General features: G+C 42.9%; 1 protein-coding gene across 2 annotated transcripts in view; it reads left to right on the top strand.

Annotated features, from left to right (window-relative positions):
* The window catches only part of ANKRD9 (ankyrin repeat domain 9), a 75,887-nt gene extending 55,041 nt beyond the window's left edge, over positions 1-20,846 (top strand). The window contains exons 1-2 of one of the 2 annotated variants that reach the window (XM_069737825.1): positions 3,945-4,135; positions 19,168-20,846. In XM_069737825.1, coding sequence (XP_069593926.1) covers positions 19,221-20,105 — 885 coding nt within the window. In that variant the 5' untranslated portion in view covers positions 3,945-4,135; positions 19,168-19,220 and the 3' untranslated portion in view covers positions 20,106-20,846. Of the gene's footprint in view, positions 1-3,944; positions 4,136-19,167 lie in introns of those variants that run through there. The other variant, XM_069737834.1, reaches the window with a different exon arrangement.
* The last annotated feature ends 4,969 nt before the right edge of the window (positions 20,847-25,815 follow it).

Below are 25,815 nucleotides of genomic sequence, written 5' to 3' on the forward strand. Positions count from 1 at the left end.
GGTCTAACTAGGGATTTGTACAGAGGCAGTATAATGCTCTCATCATGTGTATCCAGACCTCTTTTAATGCACCCCATGATCCTGTTTGCCTTGGCAGCTGCTGCCTGGCACTGGCTGCTCCAGGTAAGTTTATCATTAACTAGGATCCCCAAGTCCTTCTCCCTGTCAGATTTACCCAGTGGTTTCCCGTTCAGTGTGTAATGGTGATATTGATTCCCTCTTCCCATGTGTATAACCTTACATTTATCATTGTTAAACCTCATCTGCCACCTTTCAGCCCAAGTTTCCAACTTATCCAGATCCATCTGTAGCAGAATACTATCTTCTCTTGTATTAACTGCTTTACATAGTTTTGTATCATCTGCAAATATCGATATTTTACTGTGTAAACCTTCTACCAGATCATTAATGAATATGTTGAAGAGAACAGGTCCCAATACTGACCCCTGCGGTACCCCACTGGTCACAGCGACCCAGTTAGAGACTATACCATTTATAACCACCCTCTGCTTTCTATCACTAAGCCAGTTACTAACCCATTTACACACATTTTCCCCCAGACCAAGCATTCTCATTTTGTGTACCAACCTCTTGTGCGGCACGGTATCAAACGCTTTGGAAAAATCGAGATATACCACGTCCAATGACTCACCGTGGTCCAGTCTATAGCTTACCTCTTCATAAAAACTGATTAGATTGGTTTGACAGGAGCGATTTCTCATAAACCCATGCTGATATGGAGTTAAACAGTTATTCTCATTGAGATAATCCAGAATAACATCCCTCAGAAACCCTTCAAATATTTTACCAACAATAGAGGTTAGACTTACTGGCCTATAATTTCCAGGTTCACTTTTAGAGCCCTTTTTGAATATTGGCACCACATTTGCTATGCGCCAGTCCTGCGGAACAGACCCTGTCGTTATAGAGTCACTAAAAATAAGAAATAATGGTTTATCTATTACATTACTTAGTTCTCTTAGTACTCGTGGGTGTATGCCATCCGGACCCGGAGATTTATCTATTTTAATCTTATTTAGCCGGTTTCGCACCTCTTCTTGGGTTAGATTGGTGACCCTTAATATAGGGTTTTCATTGTTTCTTGGGATTTCACCTAGCATTTCATTTTCCACCGTGAATACCGTGGAGAAGAAGGTGTTTAATATGTTAGCTTTTTCCTCGTCATCTACAACCATTCTTTCCTCACTATTTTTTAAGGGGCCTACATTTTCAGTTTTTATTCTTTTACTATTGATATAGTTGAAGAACAGTTTGGGATTAGTTTTACTCTCCTTAGCAATGTGCTTCTCTGTTTCCTTTTTGGCAGCTTTACTTAGTTTTTTAGATAAAGTATTTTTCTCCCTATAGTTTTTTAGAGCTTCAATGGTGCCATCCTGCTTTAGTAGTGCAAATGCTTTCTTTTTACTGTTAATTGCCTGTCTTACTTCTTTGTTTAGCCACATTGGGTTTTTCCTATTTCTAGTCCTTTTATTCCCACAAGGTATAAACCGCTTACACTGTAGTAGTAGTTATATTCTTGTACATAAGGACAGTATTATAGTAGTTATATTCTTATACATAGTGGCAGTATTATAGTAGTTATATTCTTGTACATAGGAGCAGTATTATAGTAGTTATATTCTTGTACATAGGGGGTAGTATTATAGTAGTTATATTCTTGTATATAGGGAGCAGTATTCTAGTAGTTATATTCCTGTACATAGGAGCAGTATTATAGTAGTTGTATTCTTGTACATAGAAGCAGTATCATAATAGTTATGTTCTTGTACATAGGGGCAGTATTATAGTAGTTATATTCTTGTACATAGGGGGAGTATTATAGTAGTTATATTCTTGTACATAGGGGCAGTATTATAGTAGTTATATTCTTGTACATAGGAGCAGTATTATAGTAGTTCTATTCTTGTACATAAGAGCAGTATTATAGTAGTTATATTCTTGTACATAGGGGCAGTATTATAGTAGTTATATTCTTGTATATAGGGGCAGTATTATAGTAGTTATATTCTTGTACATAGGGGCAGTATTATAGTAGTTATATTCTTGTATATAGGGGCAGTATTATAGTAGTTATATTCTTGTACATAAGAGCAGTATTATAGTAGTTATATTCTTGTACATAGGGGCAGTATTATAGTAGTTATATTCTTGTATATAGGGGCAGTATTATAGTAGTTATATTCTTGTACATAGGGGCAGTATTATAGTAGTTATATTCTTGTACATAGGGGCAGCATTATAGTAGTTATATTCTTGTACATAGGGGCAGTATTATAGTAGTTATATTCTTGTACATAGGGGCAGTATTATAGTAGTTATATTCTTGTACATAGGGGCAGTATTATAGTAGTTATATTCTTGTACATAGGAGCAGTATTATAGTAGTTATATTCTTGTACATAGGGGCAGTATTATAGTAGTTATATTCTTGTATATAGGGGCAGTATTATAGTAGTTATATTCTTGTACATAGGGGCAGTATTATAGTAGTTATATTCTTGTACATAGGGGCAGTATTATAGTAGTTATATTCTTGTACATAGGGGCAGTATTATAGTAGTTATATTCTTGTACATAGGGGCAGTATTATAGTAGTTATATTCTTGTACATAGGGGCAGTATTATAGTTGTTATATTCTTGTACATAGGAGCAGTATTATAGTAGTTATATTCTTGTATATAGGGGCAGTATTATAGTAGTTATATTCTTGTATATAAAGCAGTATTATAGTAGTTATATTCCTGTACATAGGGGCAGTATTATAGTAGTTATATTCTTGTATATAGGGGCAGTATTATAGTAGTTATATTCTTGTACATAGGGGCAGTATTATAGTAGTTATATTCTTGTATATAGGGGCAGTATTATAGTAGTTATATTCTTGTATATAAAGCAGTATTATAGTAGTTATATTCCTGTACATAGGGGCAGTATTATAGTAGTTATATTCTTGTATATAGGGGCAGTATTATAGTAGTTATATTCTTGTACATAGGGGCAGTATTATAGTAGTTATATTCCAGTACATAGGGGCAGTATTATAGTAGTTATATTCTTGTATATAAAGCAGTATTATAGTAGTTATATTCCTGTACATAGGGGCAGTATTATAGTAGTTATATTCCTGTACATAGGGGCAGTATTATAGTAGTTATATTCCTGTACATACTGGGCAATATTATAGTAGTTATATTCTTGTATATAGGGGCAGTATTATAGTAGTTATATTCTTGTACATAGGGGCAGTATTATAGTAGTTATATTCTTGTATATAGGGGCAGTATTATAGTAGTTATATTCTTGTATATAAAGCAGTATTATAGTAGTTATATTCCTGTACATAGGGGCAGTATTATAGTAGTTATATTCTTGTATATAGGGGCAGTATTATAGTAGTTATATTCTTGTACATAGGGGCAGTATTATAGTAGTTATATTCCAGTACATAGGGGCAGTATTATAGTAGTTATATTCTTGTATATAAAGCAGTATTATAGTAGTTATATTCCTGTACATAGGGGCAGTATTATAGTAGTTATATTCCTGTACATAGGGGCAGTATTATAGTAGTTATATTCCTGTACATACTGGGCAATATTATAGTAGCTAAATAAATAAATGATAGTTACCAGAACTACGTTGTGAATAACCCAGTGACCTATGCTGTTTCCTTGCGCTGTTCTCTACCTAGCTATGCAATGTGCAGTCATTTTGGCAGGGCTCCTCTGTTTTGTACATTTGATCCCCCCTTGCCCCCCGGTCACCAGTGACACACTACACCCCTCAATGTTGCTATCACTTAAGCACAGAAAACTGTCTTGGAAACTTTGTAATAAGGGAGGGGCGGAGGGGGTTTAGGACAGCCAATGACAGAGGAGCCTGCGTGGCTCTCCAGCCAATCAGCGCAGAGTGGACAGTTCCGCGGTGCTGACGACCTTCAGGACTGTAGAATAAAAATGCCGGGAGGAGACAACAAGTGTTTGCTGGAGAGAAGCCCTGAGCAGCGGGAACAGGGGCAGTGGAGGCTGCGGCAGAGCCAGGTGCAGGGAGCAGAGCCACAGACCTCCGAGCTCTGCAGTCGGACGCGGGGAGAAGCGGCAATGACGGCACAAGGTGAGAGGCGAGGACTGAGCGCTGCAGGCAGAGCCGCTCACTGGGCTGAGGTGCCGGCGCCCTCCATTAGTCAGCAGGGGGATGGGAGCTCACAGTGGCTCTATCCGGGCACAGTATGTCCCTGCACTGTGTACAGGCTGCTGGGGGGATGGGTCTGTTTGCTGCAGTCACTCCCTCCTGCTGCATAGACTATCTATGGGCTCCATGTATCCTCCTTACTTTGCAGACTGATGGACCCAGAATAACTATACATGGCTGGGTACATTATGGCATAGACCTCCTACTGCAGCTTCCCATATATGTAGGGTATATAGAGATCAACTCCACTTATTAGTATGAAGGTTAGTGTAACTGAAGTAATGGGGTCCCCATAAGGGATGTATTGCTGCAAGGTCCCCTCTGCCATAGTGTCTGCACACCCCCTTATTGCATATATTGGTGCCTTGTTTATTCTAGCTGATATAATCGTGTAATATCCCCTTCCAAGTGTGTATACCGGTGTAACAATCCCACCTATGCACACACCATAGTGTGTATACCCCTGTAATGCCCCCTTATGCCCAGCGATGATCATAGTCCATACGTTCCGCCATATTGTATATAAGGCTGCCGTCACACTAGCAGTATTTGGTCAGTATTTTACATCAGTATTTGTAGCCAAAACCAGGAGTGGGTGATAAATGCAGAAGTGGTGCATATGTTTCTATTATACTTTTCCTCTAATTGTTCCACTCCTGGTTTTGGCTACAAATACTGAGGTAAAATACTGACCAAATACTGATAGTGTGACTGCAGCCTAACTCTGTAATGTCCCCGCTTATGCCCAGCGATGATCATAGTCCATACGTTCCACCAGTGTGTATATCCCTGTAATGCCCCATCTTATGCCCAGCGATGGTCATAGTCCATACGTTCTGCCATAGTGTTTATATCCCTGTATTGCCCCCTTTTGTGCCCAGCGATGATCATAGTCCATACGTTACGCCACAGTGTGTATATCCCTGTAATGCGCCATCTTGTGCCCTGCGATGGTCAGTCCATACATTCCGCCATATTGTATATAACTCTGTAATGCCCCATCTTATGCCCAGCGATGGTCATAGTCCATATGTTCCGCCATAGTGTTTATACCCCTGTAATGCCCCATCTTATGCCCAGCTATCGTCAAAGTCCATACGTTCCACCATAGTGTTTATACCCCTGTATTGCACCCTCTTGTGCCCTGCGATGGTCACAGTCCATACATTACGCCACAGTGTATATATCCCTGTAATGCCCCATCTTATGCCCAGCGATGGTCATAGTCCATACTTTCCGCTATAGTGTGTATACTCCTGTAATGCCCCTTCTTATGCACATACGTATTGGTGTTCTGCCATAGTGTGCATATGTGTAAGTGTGACATTCCCTTTTAGTACAAACATTTAATGTTATTGGAAAATAAAAGAATAAATAAAAGTTAATTCACAGGAAGTGGAAAAAACCCACAATCATCAGATCTGGTGTGTACAGCACTCAGGTTAAGGAGGTTACACCTGTAATACAGGTACATTAAATTACAATATCCCCTCCAGTACAAATAATGATGTAATGATCCCGACAATTGCGTAAGGATCTTTACTAGTACAAGTATTAGTGTAATAACCTATATTACAATACTGGTGTAATTCTCTTCCTCAGTAGTCTCTATACCTGTGTAACAATCTCTATACCTGTGTAATAATGTCTACACCTGTGTAATAATGTCTACACCTGTGTAACAATCTCTATACCTGTGTAATAATGTCTACTCCTGTGTAACAATCTTTACCTGTGTAACAATCTCTATACCTATGTAACAATCTCTATACCTAGGTAATAATCTCTATACCTGTGTAATAATCTCTACTGTATACCTATGTAATAATCTCTATACCTGTGTAACAATCTCTATACCTGTGTAATAATGTCTACACGTGTAACAATCTCTACCTGTGTAACAATCTCTATACCTGTGTAATAATCTCTACTGTATACCTATGTAATAATCTCTATACCTGGGTAACAATCTCTATACCTGTGTAACAATCTCCATACCTGTGTAATAATCTCTACCTGTATAATAATGTCTATACCTGGGTAACAATCTCTATACTTGTGTAACAATCTCTATACTTGTGTAACAATCTCCATACCTGTGTAATAATCTCTACCTGTATAATAATGTCTATACCTGTGTAACAATCTCTATACATATGTAATAATCTCTATACCTATGTAACAATCTCTATTCCTGTGTAACAATCTCTATACCTGTGTAATAATGTCTACACGTGTAACAATCTCTACCTGTGTAACAATCTCTATACCTATGTAATAATCTCTATACCTGGGTAACAATCTCTATACCTGTGTAACAATCTCCATACCTGTGTAATAATCTCTACCTGTATAATAATGTCTATACCTGGGTAACAATCTCTATACTTGTGTAACAATCTCTATACTTGTGTAACAATCTCCATACCTGTGTAATAATCTCTACCTGTATAATAATGTCTATACCTGTGTAACAATCTCTATACATATGTAATAATCTCTATACCTATGTAACAATCTCTATTCCTGTGTAACAATCTCCATACCTGTCTATACCCGTGTAACCATCTCCATAACTGTGTAACAATGTCTATACCTGTGTAATAATGTCTACACCTGTGTAACAATCTCTATACCTGTGTAATAATGTCTACACCTGTGTAATAATCTCTATACCTGTGTAATAATCTCTACTGTATACCTATGTAATAATTTCCATACCTGTGTAACAATCGTTATACCTGTGTAATAATCTCTACCTGTATAATAATGTCTATACCTGTGTAACAATCTCTATACCTATGTAATAATCTCTATACATATGTAACGATCTCTATTCCTGTGTAACAATCTCCATACCTGTCTATACCCGTGTAACAATCTCCATAACTGTGTAACAATGTCTATACCTGTGTAACAATACTCCTGTAATGCTCCAACTTATGCCCAGCTATTGTCAAAGTCCATACGTTCCGCCATAGTGTGTATATCCCTGTAATGCCCCCTCTTATGCCCAGCGATGATCCTAGTCCATACGTTCCGCCATAGTGTGTATACTCCTGTAATGCCCCATCTTATGCCCAGCGATGGTCACAGTCCATATGTTCCACCATAGTGTTTAGGGCAGCACGGTGGCGCAGTGGATAGCACAGCAGCCTTGTAGCGCTGGAGTTCTGGGTTCAAACCCCACCAAGGACAACATCTGCAAAGAGTTTGTATGTTCTCTCCGTGTTTGCGTGGGTTTCCTCCCACATTCCAAAGACTTACTGATAGGGAATTTAGATTGTGAGCCCCATTGGGGACAGTGATAATAATGTGTGCAAAACTGTAAAGCGCTGCGGAATATGTTAGCGCTATATAAAGATTATTATTATTATTAAACAATGTCTATACCTGTGAAATAATCTCTACCTGTGTAATACAGGTCCTTCTCAAAAAATTAGTATATAGTGTTAAATTTCATTATTTACCATAATGTAATGATTACAATTAAACTTTCATATATTATAGATTCATTATCCACCAACTGAAATTTGTCAGGTCTTTTATTGTTTTAACCCCTTAGTGACCGAGACAAATTTTTGAAATCTGACCAGTGTCATTTTATGTGGTAATAACTCTGCAACGCTTCAACAAATCCCAGTGATTTTGAGATTGTTTTTTCGTGACACATTATACTTTATGATAATGGTAAATTTAGTTCAACATTTTTTGTGTTTATTTATAAAAAATTTGAGAAAAATGTTAAAAAAATTAGCAATTTTCTAAATTTGAATGATTATCCCTTTAATCCAGATGGTCATACAACAGCAAACCATTAATAAATAACATTTCCCACATGTCTGCTTTACATCAGAACCATTTGTAACATGTTATTTTATTTTGTTAACATTTTAGGAGGTTTAAAAATGTAGCAGCAATTTTTAATTTTTTCAAAGAAATTTACATTTATTTTTTTAGGGACTTATCCATGTTTGAAGTGACTTTAGGGGTCTCATATATTGGGAAACCCCCAAACGTGATACCATTTTAAAAACAGCACCCCCTGACATATTGAAAACTGCTGTCAGGTAGTTTATTAACCCTTCAGGTGCTTTACAGGAATTAATGCAAAGTGGTATGACAGAAATGAAAATGTGTATTTTTACCACCTAAATGTCTCTAACTTCTAAACAGATTACTATAGCCGGCAGACTCTAAGGCCGCTATTTGGCCATGAATTGCCATCGCAAACTTCAGGACAACAAAATCATGATCTGAGGGCACCAATTGGGATAAAGAAGAAGCCCCCACACTCTGTTAACCATTTACAATGATGTAGTCACTATTGACAGCAGCATCTAAGGGGTTAAACAGATTTGGATGGTGCAAACACTGATCGTGGATGATACAGCAAGTTGTCAGCTATAGTGTACAACCGACAGCTGCTGGATTGTCATCTGTATGGGGAGGCTATTCTCTTATATCTCAGGTCAGTTAAAAGACGTATTGGCGGTCATTAAGGGGTTAATACTGATGATTTTGGCATACAACTCCTGATAACCCAAAAAACCTGTCTCAATAAATTAGCATATCAAGAAAAGGTTCTCTAAACGACCTATTACCCTAATCTTCTGAATCAACTAATTAACTCTAAACACATGCAAAAGATACCTGAGGCTTTTATAAACTCCCTGCCTGGTTCATTACTCAAAACCCCCATCATGGGTAAGACTAGCGACCTGACAGACGTCAAGAAGGCCATCATTGACACCCTCAAGCAAGAGGGTAAGACCCAGAAAGAAATTTCTCAACAAATAGGCTGTTCCCAGAGTGCTGTATCAAGGCACCTCAATGGTAAGTCTGTTGGAAGGAAACAATGTGGCAGAAAACGCTGTACAACGAGAAGAGGAGACCGGACCCTGAGGAAGATTGTGGAGAAGGACCGATTCCAGACCTTGGGGAACCTGAGGAAGCAGTGGACTGAGTCTGGTGTGGAAACATCCAGAGCCACCGTGCACAGGCGTGTGCAGGAAATGGGCTACAGGTGCCGCATTCCCCAGGTAAAGCCACTTTTGAACCATAAACAGCGGCAGAGGCGCCTGACCTGGGCTACAGAGAAGCAGCACTGGACTGTTGCTAAGTGGTCCCAAGTACTTTTTTCTGATGAAAGCAAATTTTGCATGTCATTCGGAAATCAAGGTGCCAGAGTCTGGAGGAAGACTGGGGAGAAGGAAATGCCAAAATGCCTGAAGTCCAGTGTCAAGTACCCACAGTCAGTGATGGTGTGGGGTGCCATGTCAGCTGCTGGTGTTGGTCCACTGTGTTTCATCAAGGGCAGGGTCAATGCAGCTAGCTATCAGGAGATTTTGGAGCACTTCATGCTTCCATCGGCTGAAATGCTTTATGGAGATGAAGATTTCATTTTTCAGCACGACCTGGCACCTGCTCACAGTGCCAAAACCACTGGTAAATGGTTTACTGACCATGGTATTACTGTGCTCAATTGGCCTGCCAACTCTCCTGACCTGAACCCCATAGAGAATCTGTGGGATATTGTGAAGAGAAAGTTGAGAGACGCAAGACCCAACACTCTGGATGAGCTTAAGGCCGCTATTGAAGCATCCTGGGCCTCCATAACATCTCAGCAGTGTCACAGGCTGATTGCCTCCATGCCACGCCGCATTGAAGCAGTCATTTCTGCCAAAGGATTCCCGACCAAGTATTGAGTGCATAACTGAACATTATTATTTGATGGTTTTTTTGTTTGTTATTAACCCCTTCAAGACCCAGCCTATTTTGACCTTAAAGACCTTGCCGTTTTTTGCAATTCTGACCAGTGTCCCTTTATGAGGTAATAACTCAGGAACGCTTCAACGGATCCTAGCGGTTCTGAGATTGTTTTTTCGTGACATATTGGGCTTCATGTTAGTGGTAAATTTAGGTCAATAAATTCTGCATTTATTTGTGATAAACACGGAAATTTGGCGAAAATTTTGAAAATTTCGCAATTTTCACATTTTGAATTTTTATTCTGTTAAACCAGAGAGATATGTGACACAAAATAGTTAATAAATAACATTTCCCACATGTTTACTTTACATCAGCACAATTTTGGAAACAAAATTTTTTTTTGTTAGGAAGTTATAAGGGTTAAAATTCGACCAGCGATTTGTCATTTTTACAACGAAATTTACAAAACCATTTTTTTTAGGGACCACCTCACATTTGAAGTCAGTTTGAGGGGTCTATATGGCTGAAAATACCCAAAAGTGACACCATTCTAAAAACTGCACCCCTCAAGGTACTCAAAACCACATTCAAGAAGTTTATTAACCCTTCAGGTGCTTCACAGCAGCAGAAGCAACATGGAAGGAAAAAATGAACATTTAACTTTTTAGTCACAAAAATTATCTTTTAGCAACAATTTTTTTATTTTCCCAATGGTAAAAGGAGAAACTGAACCACGAAAGTTGTTGTCCAATTTGTCCTGAGTACGCTGATACCTCATATGTGGGGGTAAACCACTGTTTTGGCGCACGGCAGGGCTTGGAAGGGAAGGAGCGCCATTTGACTTTTTGAATCAAAAATTGGCTCCACTCTTTAGCGGACACCATGTCACGTTTGGAGAGCCCCCGTGTGCCTAAAAATTGGAGCTCCCCCACAAGTGACCCCATTTTGGAAACTAGACGCCCCAAGGAACTTATCTAGATGCATAGTGAGCACTTTGAACCCCCAGGTGCTTCACAAATTGATCCGTAAAAATGAAAAAGTACTTTTTTTTCACAAAAAAATTCTTTTAGCCTCAATTTTTTCATTTTCACATGGGCAACAGGATAAAATGGATCCTAAAATGTGTTGGGCAATTTCTCCTGAGTACACCAATACCTCACATGTGGAGGTAAACCACTGTTTGGGCACATGGTAAGGCTCGGAAGGGAAGGAGCGCCATTTGACTTTTTGAATGAAAAATTATTTCCATCGTTAGCGGACACCATGTCGCGTTTGGATAGCTCCTGTGTGCCTAAACATTGGCGCTCCCCCACAAGTGACCCCATTTTGGAAACTAGACCCCCCAAGGAACTAATTTAGATGCCTAGTGAGCACTTTAAACCCTCAGGTGCTTCACAAATTGATCTGTAAAAATGAAAAAGTACTTTTTTTTCACAAAAAAATTCTTTTCGCCTCAATTTTTTCATTTTCACATGGGCAGTAGGATAAAATGGATCATAAAATTTGTTGGGCAATTTCTCCCGAGTACGCCGATACCTCATATGTGGGGGTAAACCACTGTTTGGGCACTCGGCAGGGCTCGGAAGAGAAGGCGCGCCATTTGACTTTTTGAATGGAAAATTAGCTCCAATTGTTAGCGGACACCATGTCGCGTTTGGAGAGCCCCTGTGTGCCTAAACATTGGAGCTCCCGCACAAGTGACCCCATTTTGGAAACTAGACCCCCCAAGGAACTTATCTAGATGCATATTGAGCACTTTAAACCCCCAGGTGCTTCACAGAAGTTTATAACGCAGAGCCATGAAAATAAAAAATAATTTTTCTTTCCTCAAAAATGATTTTTTAGCCTGGAATTTCCTATTTTGCCAAGGATAATAGGAGAAATTGGACCCCAAATATTGTTGTCCAGTTTGTCCTGAGTACGCTGATACCCCATATGTGGGGGTAAACCACTGTTTGGGCGCACGGCAGGGCTCGGAAGGGATGGCACGCCATTTGGCTTTTTAAATGGAAAATTAGCTCCAATCATTAGCGGACACCATGTCACGTTTGGAGAGCCCCTGTGTGCCTAAACATTGGAGATCCCCCAGAAATGACACCATTTTAGAAACTAGACCCCCAAAGGAACTAATCTAGATGTGTGGTGAGGACTTTGAACCCCCAAGTGCTTCACAGAAGTTTATAACGCAGAGCCATGAAAAAAAAAAAAAAAATTATTTTCTCAAAAATGATCTTTTAGCCTGCAATTTTTTATTTTCCCAAGGGTAACAGGAGAAATTTGACCCCAAAAGTTGTTGTCCAGTTTCTCCTGAGTACGCTGATACCCCATATGTGGGGGTAAATCACTGTTTGGGCACATGCCGGGGCTCGGAAGTGAAGTAGTGACGTTTTGAAATGCAGACTTTGATGGAATGCTCTGTGGGCGTCACGTTGCGTTTGCAGAGCCCCTGATGTGGCTTAACAGTAGAAACCCCCCACAAGTGACCCCATTTTGGAAACTAGACCCCCAAAGGAACTTATCTAGATGTGTGGTGAGCACTTTGAACCCCCAAGTGCTTCATAGAAGTTTATAATGCAGAGCCGTGAAAATAATAAATACGTTTTCTTTCCTCAAAAATAATTATTTAGCCCAGAGTTTTTTATTTTTCCCAAGGGTAACAGGAGAAATTTGACCCCAATATTTGTTGTCCAGTTTCTCCTGAGTACGGTGATACCCCATATGTGGGGGTAAACTACTGTTTGGGCACATGCCGGGGCTTGGAATTGAAGTAGTGACGTTTTGAAATGCAGACTTTGATGGAATGCTCTGCGGGCGTCACGTTGCGTTTGCAGAGCCCCTGATGTGCCTAAACAGTAGAAACCCCCCACAAGTGACCCCATTTTGGAAACTAGACCCTGAAAGGAACTTATCTAGATGTGTGGTGAGCACTTTGAACCCCCAAGTGCTTCATAGAAGTTTATAATGCAGAGCCGTGAAAATAATAAATACGTTTTCTTTCCTCAAAAATAATTATTTAGCCCAGAATTTTTTATTTTCCCAAGGGTTACAGGAGAAATTGGACCCCAAAAGTTGTTGTCCAGTTTCTCCTGAGTACGCTGATACCCCATATGTGGGGGTAAACCACTGTTTGGGCACACGTCGGGGCTCAGAAGGGAAGTAGTGACTTTTGAAATGCAGACTTTGATGGAATGGTCTGCGGGTGTCACGTTGCGTTTGCAGAGCCCCTGGTGTGCCTAAACAGTAGAAACCCCCCACAAGTGACCCCATTTTAGAAACTAGACCCCCCAAGGAACTTATCTAGATATGTGGTGAGCACTTTGAACCCCCAAGTGCTTCACAGACGTTTACAACACAGATCCGTGAAAATAAAAAATCATTTTTCTTTCCTCAAAAATTATGTTTTAGCAAGCATTTTTTTAGATTCACAAGGGTAACAGGAGAAATTGGACCCCAGTAATTGTTGCGCAGTTTGTCCTGAGTATGCTGGTACCCCATATGTGGGGGTAAACCACTGTTTGGGCACACGTCAGGGCTCGGAAGTGAGGGAGCACCATTTGACTTTTTGAATACGAGATTGGCTGGAATCAATGGTGGCGCCATGTTGCGTTTGGAGACCCCTGATGTGCCTAAACAGTGGTAACCCCTCAATTCTACCTCCAACACTAACCCCAACACACCCCTAACCCTAATCCCAACTGTAGCCATAACCCTAATCACAACCCTAACCCCAACACACCCCTAACCACAACACTAATTCCAACCCTAACCCTAAGGCTATGTGCCCACGTTGCGGATTCGTGTGAGATATTTCCGCACCATTTTTGAAAAATCTGCGGGTAAAAGGCACTGTGTTTTACCTGCGGATTTTCCGCGGATTTCCAGTGTTTTTTGTGCGGATTTCACCTGCGGATTCCTATTGAGGAACAGGTGTAAAACGCTGCGGAATCCGCACAAAGAATTCACATGCTGCGGAAAATACAACGCAGCGTTCCCGCGCGGTATTTTCCGCATCACGGGCACAGCGGATTTGGTTTTTCATATGTTTACATGGTACTGTAAACCTGATGGAACACTGCTGCGAATCCGCAGCCAAATCCGCACCGTGTGCACATAGCCTAATTCTAAAGGTATGTGCACACGCTGCGGAAAACGCTGCGGATCCGCAGCAGTTTCCCATGAGTGTACAGTTCAATGTAAACCTATGGGAAACAAAAATCGCTGTACACATGCTGCGGAAAAACTGCACGGAAACGCAGCGGTTTACATTCCGCAGCATGTCACTTCTTTGTGCGGATTCCGCAGCGGTTTTACAACTGCTCCAATAGAAAATCGCAATTGTAAAACCGCAGTGAAATGCGCAGAAAAAAACGCGGTAAATCCACCATAAATCCGCAGCGGTTTAGCACTGCGGATTTATCAAATCCGCAGCGGAAAAATCCGCAGAGGACCAGAATACGTGTGCACATTCCTAACCCTAACCCTACCCCTAACCCTACCCCTAACCCTAGCCCTAACCCTAACCCTACCCCTAACCCTACCCCTACCCCTACCCCTACCCCTACCCCTAACCCTACCCCTAACCCTAACCCTACCCCTAACCCTAACCCTATTCTAACATTAGTGGAAAAAAAAAAATTTCTTTATTTTTTTATTGTCCCTACCTATGGGGGTGACAAAGGGGGGGGGTCATTTATTATTTTTTTTATTTTGATCACTGAGATAGATTATATCTCAGTGATCAAAATGCACTTTGGAACGAATCTGCCGGCCGGCAGATTCGGCGGGCGCACTGCACATGCGCCCGCCATTTTGGAAGATGGCGGCGCCCGGGAGAAGACGGACGGGACCACGGCTGGATCGGTAAGTATGATAGGGTGGGGGGGGACCACGGGGGGGGGGGATCGGAGCACGGGGGGGGGGATCGGAGCACGGGGGGGGGAATCGGAGCGCGGGAGGGGTGGAACGGAGCGCGGGGGGCGTGGAACGGAGCACGGGGGGGCTGGAATGGAGCACGGGGGGGTGGAACGGAGCACGGGGGGGGGTGGATCGGAGTGCAGGGGGGGTGATTGGAGCACGGGGGGGTGATTGGAGCACGGGGGGAGCGGACACGAGCACGGGGGGGAGCGGAGCACAGGGCGGAGGGGAGCCGGAGCAGTGTACCGGCCAGATCGGGGGGGTGGGGGGGCGATCGGAGGGGTGGGGTGGGGGAACACTAGTATTTCCAGCCATGGCCGATGATATTTCAGCATCGGCCATGGCTGGATTGTAATATTTCACCCGTTATAATGGGTGAAATATTACAAATCGCTCTGATTGGCAGTTTCACTTTCAACAGCCAATCAGAGCGATCGTAGCCACGAGGGGGTGAAGCCACCCCCCCTGGGCTAAACTACCACTCCCCCTGTCCCTGCAGATCGGGTGAAATGGGAGTTAACCCTTTCACCCGATCTGCAGGGACGCGATCTTTCCATGACGCCGCATAGGCGTCATGGGTCGGATTGGCACCGACTTTCATGACGCCTACGTGGCGTCAAAGGTCGGGAAGGGGTTAAAAAACACTTTTATTTGATTGGATGGGTGAAATATGCTAATTTATTGAGACAGGTTTTTTGGGTTATCAGGAGTTGTATGCCAAAATCATCAGTATTAAAACAATAAAAGACCTGACAAATTTCAGTTGGTGGATAATGAATCTATAATATATGAAAGTTTAATTGTAATCATTACATTATGGTAAATAATGAAATTTAACACTATATGCTAATTTTTTGAGAAGGACCTGTAATGTCTATACCTGTGTAACAATCTATTCTTGTGTAATAATGTCTATACCTGCTGGGAAGAAGGGATGAATACCGGCTTCAGCACCGCACGCAGGGGACAGCGCTTAACTGTAGCGTTGTCTCCTGCACGGTCCGTGTGGTCCTCAGTCGGCACACAGCTGCCGCACGTGTGCCACACTGATGTGCTACGTAAGCATACGGACACGGATAATTCCGGTACCGATTTTTCCGGTACCGGAATTATCTGGACGTGTGGGACAGGCCTAACAATGTCTATACCTGTGTAATAACGTCTATACCTGTGTAATAATCTCTATACCTGTGAAATAATCTCTACCTGTGTAATAATGTCTATACCTGAGTAACAATCTCTATTCTTGTGTAATAATGTCTATACCTGTGAAATAATCTATACCTGTGTAACAATATCTATTCCTGTGTAATAATGTCTATACCTGCGTAACAATATCTATTCTTGTGTAATAATGTCTATACCTGAGTAACAATCTCTATTCCTGTGTACTAATTTCTATACATGAGTAACAATCTCTATACCTGTGTACTAATCTCTATACCTAAGTCACAATCTCTATACCTGTATAATAATCCACTCTAGCACAAATATTGGTGCCGTGAACCTTCCCGTTGAAGTATTCCTTAGTCTAGTGAATTTTTCTAATGGAGAAGTTGGCAATTAATTTTCACAAGGGACTACATGAGACACTGGGGCTGTGGTGGAGAGCGAAAGCATCAGGGTGATCTTAAAGGGAACCTGTCACTAGATTCATGCTGCCCAAACTGCGGGAGGCATAAACAGGGCCGGACTGCACAGCTATGGCATTGGACTAGTCTCGTCTCTCCCAATGGATCCCATCCAGCTCTTCAAACGATGTTATCTCTGAAATGAAAGCGTTTTCATTAACAGCTCCTGATAATATCCACATATCACTGAATTTCACATGCAACCGATAATGTGTCTGAAAACATCACACAACCTGTGACCACCATGTGAAATCTGACAGCAAACACTGGGTAGCAGGAGGTCGGGCACGTTCCTCTGCCTCCAATGCGATCAATCTGACCCGATCACCTGAGATCTACTATATGTAAAGGGCTGCGGAATATGCTGGCGCTATATAAATACAATTATTATTATTATGTGGGGGAGACCACACAGGACCCCAAACTATAAATCCACTATACGATGTGCCTAACCGTGGCTTCTTATACCACATCATGAGGAGGATAGAAGACACAGTGTGTCAATTAATATTTCATGTGATGGAGGCGGCGATCATGTGAGGCTCCTCAAACAGAGAATGGTTCTGGATACACTCTTCCAGTCGCAGCCCCTCGGGGTGTGAGCGAGGGGATGACTTACTGGTGTCATGGAATTGGAATTCATTAGACACCTTGACGCTTATGATTATCTGGTCAGATGTATCATTCTCAGAGTGTCAGCCTCCACTATCTACACTTATCTTCCAGGTTTATTTACGTGCACCTTGATACTTTGTGTATCCACACTATATACTATGCTACTGCTCTGCCTGCTCGCTGTATATTTGACTCTGATTTGTATGTGTCTCCGTATGTTTTATTGTTTTTGTCCCATCGATTCTTGGACCAAGGTAAAGAAAAATGATCAAATTGGCTGATCCTGTCCAGGTATGGTTCAGTCTAATAAGGGTACGGTGCATGGTCCGAGACCACCGCCCGGCTCCCGGGTGAAAACGATCAGGGAGAAGGCAGAAAGGCATGAAACAACTGCAATGGAAAAGTACTATAAAATAAGTAACTATTAAAATATCAAAAGGAAATAATTAAAATCACACAGAGTAGGCTTACGCGGTTTTGAGCACTAATAGCTATGATTAAAAGACCTAGTGCTCGAAATGCATAGATCTAGTGTTTGATTTTAAATCTTTTGATATTTTAATAGTTACTAATAAATAATGTTTTTAAAGTCAGTTTCTATTACTGTTGCTGGATGCTTTTCTGCCTTCTACCATCCATTCTTGACGTATACCAGATTCTTCCAGACAGTGCATGTTTCTTGCTCGCTTTTTCCCATACTGACGCGTCCCTAGATATTTCTTGAGCGTTCCACCTTCTCTGAAACCCCTATAATAATTTCCGAGAGACTCCCCGGACTGGTGTGACACGCACCTGGCATCCGCCTCCACTGTAGCCCCAGTTCTGCGTCCAAAGCAACCGCCAAGATACACTTTTTGGCTGTCCCTCGTCACCTCGCCTCCACTGCCCCATTTCAGACACCGCTCTCTCATTATCTACTTGGCACTGTGGTGACACCACAATTGGCCATCGTTCAACATTGGCGCTGCTACGACTTTCTATTAGGGTGCATTCAGATGACCGTATAAATTGCACTTCAATGCGTAGACTGGCCGTTGGGTCTCCTGAACCAAGCGTGACGGCTTCATTCTCCGAGCCAGTCCGCCCATTACAGTCTCTTAATTCTTGGTCCCCTCATCTCGGCGCCGGTGAGCAATAACAAATGAATAGTCTTATACCATATTTGATACCTATGTCTATAATGCTATTACGTGCCTTTATTTCTGTGACTTATCTCTCTTCATGCATTATAACGGGATATCTTAATGACAACATTTGTGTATGTATGTGGATTTCTGTGTATTTGTACACTTTACGTCGGTGGTTTCCCTTATATTACACCGCTCAATCTTCATTTTACTTTCATCGACACTGGAAAGTTGAAACATCTGTCTTATTGTCCCCAGAATCATAAGTAGATGAATAATCTTCTCATCTCTGTGATGTAACTAGATTACCTGAAGAAGATCCTTCCTGTGTGTGACTTCGGGAGTGTGCAGTGAATGTGACTACATGAAGTGAGGGCCTACTTCCACCTCCATCCATTAGATACCCAGTGCATTCCTAATTACTGTCATTTTAATAGTTAGCAAAGTTCAGTTTGCCAAAAATTCCTTTAAGGGCGAACAACTCCTTTGTTTGTCAATTGACTGACTTATCACATGTGCACGAAGCCCAAGTATCTTTTCATTAAGCCTAAAGTGTGGTTCTGGAGCAGAATGATCCACCTTGTCTTCCAGATGCACACACAGGACGGATGAAATTATATTTTGGCCGTTTGATGTGGCATCAATCTTTGTGCATGGTCGAGCAACCAAATCCTTAAAGATTGTATTCACAGGTCGTGGCGGGATTACTATCTGCTTCGTTAAGTGTACCGCTGCCGATCATTAGATTTCTAAGCCGAAGGATGTGGCCCATGGGCTGCCATGTTCCCAGGTCTGCTCCGATGCAGTTATTAGCACAGTGGTTGTAATGATTCCCTATCGAGCATATGTTGGTGTAACGTCCCCCACCCTGCTAATGATCCCGTAATGTATACAGTGTATTTTCCCCTGTAAGTCAGAGGTGACCAATCACAAAATGTATATTTTGCCATTTCAGGAGAAGCGGTGGTGTGATGGTAACTGTGGACCCGTAAGTGCTCTGAAGCCGAGATGCCTGGCACCATTCAGTGGGCACCGCGATCACCGGAGTACCAGTCTGAGAAGCAATGCAAGAAGACCTCGTTCGCCTTCTACCAGGCAGTGCGGGACCTGCTCCCAGTGTGGGTACTGGAGGACATGCGGCTCATGGAGGTGTTACACTGGGAGGAAGGCGGCATAGTTAGCTCATACTCCCCGTCTGAAGCCCTGCTCTACGCCCTGGTGCACGATCATCTGGCTTATGCCCGCTACCTGCTCAACCACTTTCCAAACGATGCACTTGCTGTGCCAAGCAAAAGCTTCAGCTGCTGCCAGTCGGGAGCTCCTCACCTCACCATGGCCGTACGCTACAACCGAGTACAGATCCTGCAAGAAATATTGCGCACCCTCCGGACATTCCCTTCCGAAAGCCGGACTGTCTACATCAACCAGCGGGGATGCCAACGGGTGGAAGGTGGGAAGACCCCCATACACTTGGCTTGTGAGCTGCAGCGGGTTGAATGTCTAACTTTGCTGCTGGGGCATGGAGCCTGCCCATACATTAATGACTGCTGTGGCAAGACGCCCTTGGACATTCTTCTGCACCTTATAGGGGCCAGTCTGCAGGATATGCACCTTAAGAGGCTGTGTCTGGACTCTCTGCTCCTGTACATGCCAAGGGGTATACCCCTCTGCACCCGGCAGCGGCTGCTGGAGGATGGCACAGCCTGGCAGGAGGGGCTGGGGAAGGACATATACAGATGGCTGGCCGGCACCTCTCCCCCGACCCTATTCACCCTGTCTATGCAGACGCTGCTCAGGGCCCTCCCTGCTGACAGGTTCCCAGAGGCCCTGGAGGAGATCTCTCTACCGGACTTCTTGAGACCCTTCGCCTTACAGAAGCAAATCCCCCAATAAAGAGCCTCCTTTTTCATGAGTAGTCTCATGGTTCAGCATGAGTATGTAAGCCCACCCAACAAACTCCTGTCCATAGGGTGGCATATAGCACGCAGACACTTGACCCACAATCTGTCACTGGGGTCTGTGCCAGGGACTGATAGAGGAATATGTACCCGTTTCTGCACTGAGATAGCGTTATCCCCATAACGGGTGCTTACATGTCCCAAAAGGCCATGCCCCAATCAAAGAGCCTCCCCTTTATAAATAGCTGCCATCTCCTATCTTCATGCACAGCTGTGATTACCCATTATTATCCGTGATGACCTCCCTGCATTTGCCATAGGAGCCCAATATCAGGCTCATCAGAAGTTCTGCACTCATCCCTATAGGAGTGATGGTGGCACAAGCTCACTACCACTCCATTCACACAGTGGACTGTGAGCCCCATATTGTCATGATCAAGAGGGGTCTCAGCAGCCAGACCCCCAGCAATCACACATTTACCACCTATTCTATGGATAGGTGCTAAGTCTTGTGTAAGGAATAGTCCTTTATTTTAAAGAGGGGAGGCATTTTACTGTTGGGTGGCTTCCTACAGGGTCTATACCCTTATACGTTCTATATAGTGTTTCACCAGCCTAACAATCCAGAAAATGTGATAATCCAGCACCAGTTTGCCTGTTATTGCTGGAATAAGGGCGTTATATTCAGATTTTACCTGTTGAGAGGTTTTGGAATATTAATACAAAAACCTCATGGGGACTTGTAGCTTTTTTTATATATTTGTTGCATCATTTGCACTTTGGTTCTGTTTTTAGACTTTTATTATTAGATATTTTATTGATTTTATTTAATAGCAAGGGATAAGCGAACCTCTAGTCCATAGGGGGAGTGGGCCTGTTACCACCGTGCATTGCTGGGCCTTGCAGAAATTTCAGAGCAGAGATACGCCATCTTTAGGTTTCATGGTACTGCAAAACCACAACTCCCAATATGCACTGCCAAGGCAAAGGATGGGGAAATGCAGCTCAGTACAAAGCACTTTACAATAAAACGCACAGATATTTATGTGCCTGGAGACTCCCCTCCGACTACCTCAGAGTCTTCCGGCTTCTGCACTTTCTGGATTTGATTGTCTGAGAAATAAAATAATTATTGCACTTTATGTGGCATCATTATATGAGGGGACTCAGCTCGGGTTCTGGGGGTAATATGCATTGTTTTATCCAACTGCTTAATGAGCAATTCCCTAATGTATAGTCCTGTGATCACAGTCTGGAAGCAAACTCTCAGCGATAAAGCAGCGTATCAAAAGAAAGAAATCAGTCTGCTGCAGAACTTCTTAGACCAGCAAGTAGGCTGTGTGCCACAGGAAGGCATAAAATTGAATTCATCCTCACATAGCTAAGCCATCACTAGGGGGATCCAATGTCTGAAACTCTCACGTATCCTGAAAGGGGTAAAGCACTGATTTGGCATGTACCAGCATTGGAGCCCCTTCATTCACAGAATCATTGGGGTCCAGAGGTTAGATCCCCCCACCCTCAATCTAATATATATACCTATGTACTGACAAGTTCAGCAACGTTCTGCTTCGCCGTTCAATTCCTCACTAGTTTCATGCTCTGCTTGCTGTAAGTGAATGGCATAGCGGGCATGGATACAACTCATCCAGACACATAAGGGTTACACCTGTCAGATTTAAACAATTTCTGGCTGGATTAGAAAGGGCCAATAAATGAAGAGGCACATGCCTATTAAAGGGTTACTCACCCTTAAAGGGAGTATTGACTGGTCAAACCAAGCACAGGCGCTCAGTGCACCCTTGTTGTGGCCATTTTTCTTGTAAACGTCTCTGCCTTCCTGATTGGCAGCTCTGGCTTTACAGGAGCGAGGGCAGAGATTGATGTAAAGTTAGAAGGTGGACTGAACCCGATGGCCATGACAGGTGTGCACCGAGCGCTGGTGCTTGGTTTGAACAGTCATTTTCGGCTAACAGGCTCTCATTAACAAGTTTTACTCAGCTATTTTCCAGCAGTTTCTTGAATGGCGCATGTCAAGTCTCTCTTTTTGGTATTGGGGGTCCTATCTGTCAGACCAGCCCATATTCTTTAATACACAGATTAACCCTTTAGTAAATTTGGTGCACTTAAGATAAAAAAATATGCAAATGCAGCAAACCCTACAAAATTGGGGGACTATTTGTGTGTCCATCTCTCCCTTGATGGCAGAGACAAGGATAAGACATTGGATTCCATTAGGTCTGATCATTCTGTTATTAAAAGGGACAAGTCGGAAGCAGAGATAGCTGCTTATTTTCCTAGTGATTCTTCAGTTGTGTCCCTTTAAGGATAAGCTCTGCATCCTCATATATTATGGGGGAATTATTCCTTCTGTTCTGCTCATTTCTTTGGTTTTACCCCCCAGTGACATGTATAGCGTGTCACGTACTGACCACACCACGGCGCCTGTTTTCGCTTATCTCACTTGCCCACAGGGCGGAGACGCCTCACATCACTACACACAAGGCCACGTTCTCTTATCTGCCATTCATAATATTTACTACGAGCAAAACTGTTATTGTTCTTCCTCAGACATAACAGATACAATGTAACAGCACAAAACATGAATACAGGGGAGCCGGTGTACAATGTATCACAGCACAACGGGAGCATCCCATCCGTCCATAGGTCTGTGACCACTTCCATCCCAGTTACCCCAGTAATCACATCACTGGTGGCCATGAGTGAGAGACAGGATTGGAAGGATCAAAGCGGGGGCAAGTGGGAAGTTGCTCAGAAGTTTAAAAATAAAAATGGTTAATCAGCAGCAGCACGGGGTATTTCCGGAGAGGTTGCCGCTAATGTAGTGTGTGCACAGGGCTCTTATACTCCTGTGTTGAATGGAGACAAGTGAGAGGTCAAAGCCCCGGAGTTACAAGGTGGGAGGCAGGTTCGCAGCAGCACGGGAGTATTTAAGGAAAGAAGCATGCTGATATGCCAGCTTAATACGATGAAGATAATTTAGCACATGATGTTAGAGTAAGAGGATGGGTAACAGAAACAAGAGGTCACGTCACAGAGCCGCATGATAGAGGGGGTGTTCCCCGCAGAACAGAGGAATTCAGGAGAACAGCACTTACATTATATATACGTGGTGATGTTCATAAGAACAAGGGCAGGGAATGGAGACAAGTGAGAGGTCATGACACAGACCGTTACACTGAAGAAGTGGTATTCCCAGCAGCAGTATTTCAGAAGAGAATGCTTACACACTACTCAAAAAAATAAAGGGAAAACAACAGAATATAACTCCAAGTAAATCAAACTTCTGTGAAATCAAACTGTCCACTTAGGAAGCAACACTGTTTGACAATCAATTTCACATGCTGTTGTGCAAATGGAATAAACAACAGATGGAAATTATTGGCAATTATCAAGACACACTCAATAAAGGAGTGGTTCTGCAGGTGAGGACCACAGACCACATCTCAGTACCAATGCTTTCTGGCTGATGTTTTGGTCACTTGAATGTTGGTTGTGCTTTCACACTCGTGGTAGCATGAGATGGACTCTACAAGTGGCTCAGGTGTTGCAGCTCATCCAGGATAGCACATCAATGCGAGCTGTGGCAAGAAGGTTTGCTGTGTCTGTCAGCGTAGTGTCTAGAGGAGCTACCAGGAGACAGGCCAGTACACCATGAGACGTGGAGGGGGCCGTAGGAGAGCAACAACCCAGCAGCAGGTCTGCTACTTCAGCCTTTGTGCAAGGAGGAACAGGAGGAGCACTGCTAGTGCCCTGCAAAATGACCTCCTGCAGGCCACAAATGTGCAAGAGTCTGCACAAATGGTTAGAAACCAACTCCATGAGGATGGTCCGAGTGCCCGATGTCCACAGATGGGGTTGTGCTCACAGCCCAACACCGTGCAGGATGCTTGGCATTTGCCACAGAACACCAGGATTGGCAAATTCGCCACTGGCGCCCTGTGCTCTTCACAGATGAAAGCAGGTTCACACTGAGCACATGTGACAGAGTCTGGGGACGCCGTGGAGAGCGATCTGCTGCCTGAAACATCCTTCAGCTTGACCGGTTTGGCAGTGGGTCAGCATTTCTTTGGTGGGCCGCACAGCCCTCCATGTGCTCTTCAGAGGTAGCCTGACTGCCATTAGGTACTGAGATGAGATCCTCAGACCCCTTGTGAGACCATATGCTAGTGCGATTGGCCCTGGGTTCCTCCTAATGCAGGACAATTCCAGACCTCGTGTGGCTGGAGTGTATCAGCAGTTCCTGCAAGATGAAGACATTGAAGCTATGGACTGGCCCGCCCGTTCCCCAGACCTGAATCCGATTAAACACATCTGGGACATCATGTCTCGCACCATCCACCAACTTCACGTTGCACCACTGACTGTCCAGGAGTTCTAAGATGCTTTAGTCTAGGTCTGGGAGGAGATCCCTCAGGAGACCATCCACCACCTCATCAGGCCCATGCCCAGGTGTTGTAGGGAGGTCATACAGGCACATGGAGGTCACACACACTACTGAGCATCTTTCCTTGTCTTGAGGCATTTTCACTGAAGTTGGATCAGCCTGTAACTTCATTTTCCACTTTGATTTTGAGCCTCATTACAACTCCAGACCTCCATGGGATATTAGTTGTGATTTACGTTGATAATTTTTAGGTTTTATTGTTCTCAACACATTCCACTATGTAATGAATAAAGATTTACAGCTGGAATATTTCATTCAGTGATATCTAGGATGTGGGATTTTAGTGTTCACTTTATTTTTTTGAGCAGTGTATAATGGGGCAATGACCCAGCTATTCACACGATTATACATAAATGGGGGCTGTGCCATGACTAGAGGGGAACGGATAATTAAATAAATAAGGCAGCACACTGCAGCGCTAGAACATACAAACTTGAAATACGAAATTTGAACTGCATTACTGCACTAGAAATATGAAAAATGAGAGCGTTTAGCACATAAAAATGGCCAATTTTATGTGTACCTGGTAGCCACTTTACGGCATCTCTCTTATACCAGGTCCTATGCTTGCCTTACCTCGCTGAGAATAAACGTCTCCATCTGAATGGGTACATGTGAAACCTCTTCCTAGACTAAAATTCTCTCTATGGAGGGGTATTGGACCTGCTGTAATTAAAACACCTGTGGCTAGAAGGCGGAGTGCACGATCAGAGGGCTAGAGAATACATTTCAAAAACCTGACCTGCACATCCAAACATAGACTAAGTGTGAACAGGTGCTGAACCTAGAGTCGCCAACTCGTATATAGTTAAATAAATAAGGCAGCACACTGCAGCGCTAGAACATACAAACTTGAAATACGAAATTTGAACTGCATTACTGCACTAGAAATATGAAAAATGAGAGCGTTTAGCGCATAAAAATGGCCAACTTTATGTGTACCTGGTAGCCACTTTACGGCATCTCTCTTATACCAGGTCCTATGCTTGCCTTACCTCGCTGAGAATAAACGTCTCCATCTGAATGGGTACATGTGAAACCTCTTCCTAGACTAAAATTCTCTCTCTCTATGGAGGGGTATTGGACCTGCTGTAATTAAAACACACTTAGTCTATGTTTTTCATATTTCTAGTGCAGTAATGGCAGTTCAAATTTCGTATTTCAAGTTTGTATGTTCTAGCGCTGCAGTGTGCTGCCTTATTTATTTATATACGAGTTGGCGACTCTAGGTTCAGCA

Source organism: Ranitomeya imitator, chromosome 1, assembly GCF_032444005.1.
Source record: "Ranitomeya imitator isolate aRanImi1 chromosome 1, aRanImi1.pri, whole genome shotgun sequence".
Lineage (NCBI taxonomy): Eukaryota > Metazoa > Chordata > Amphibia > Anura > Dendrobatidae > Ranitomeya > Ranitomeya imitator.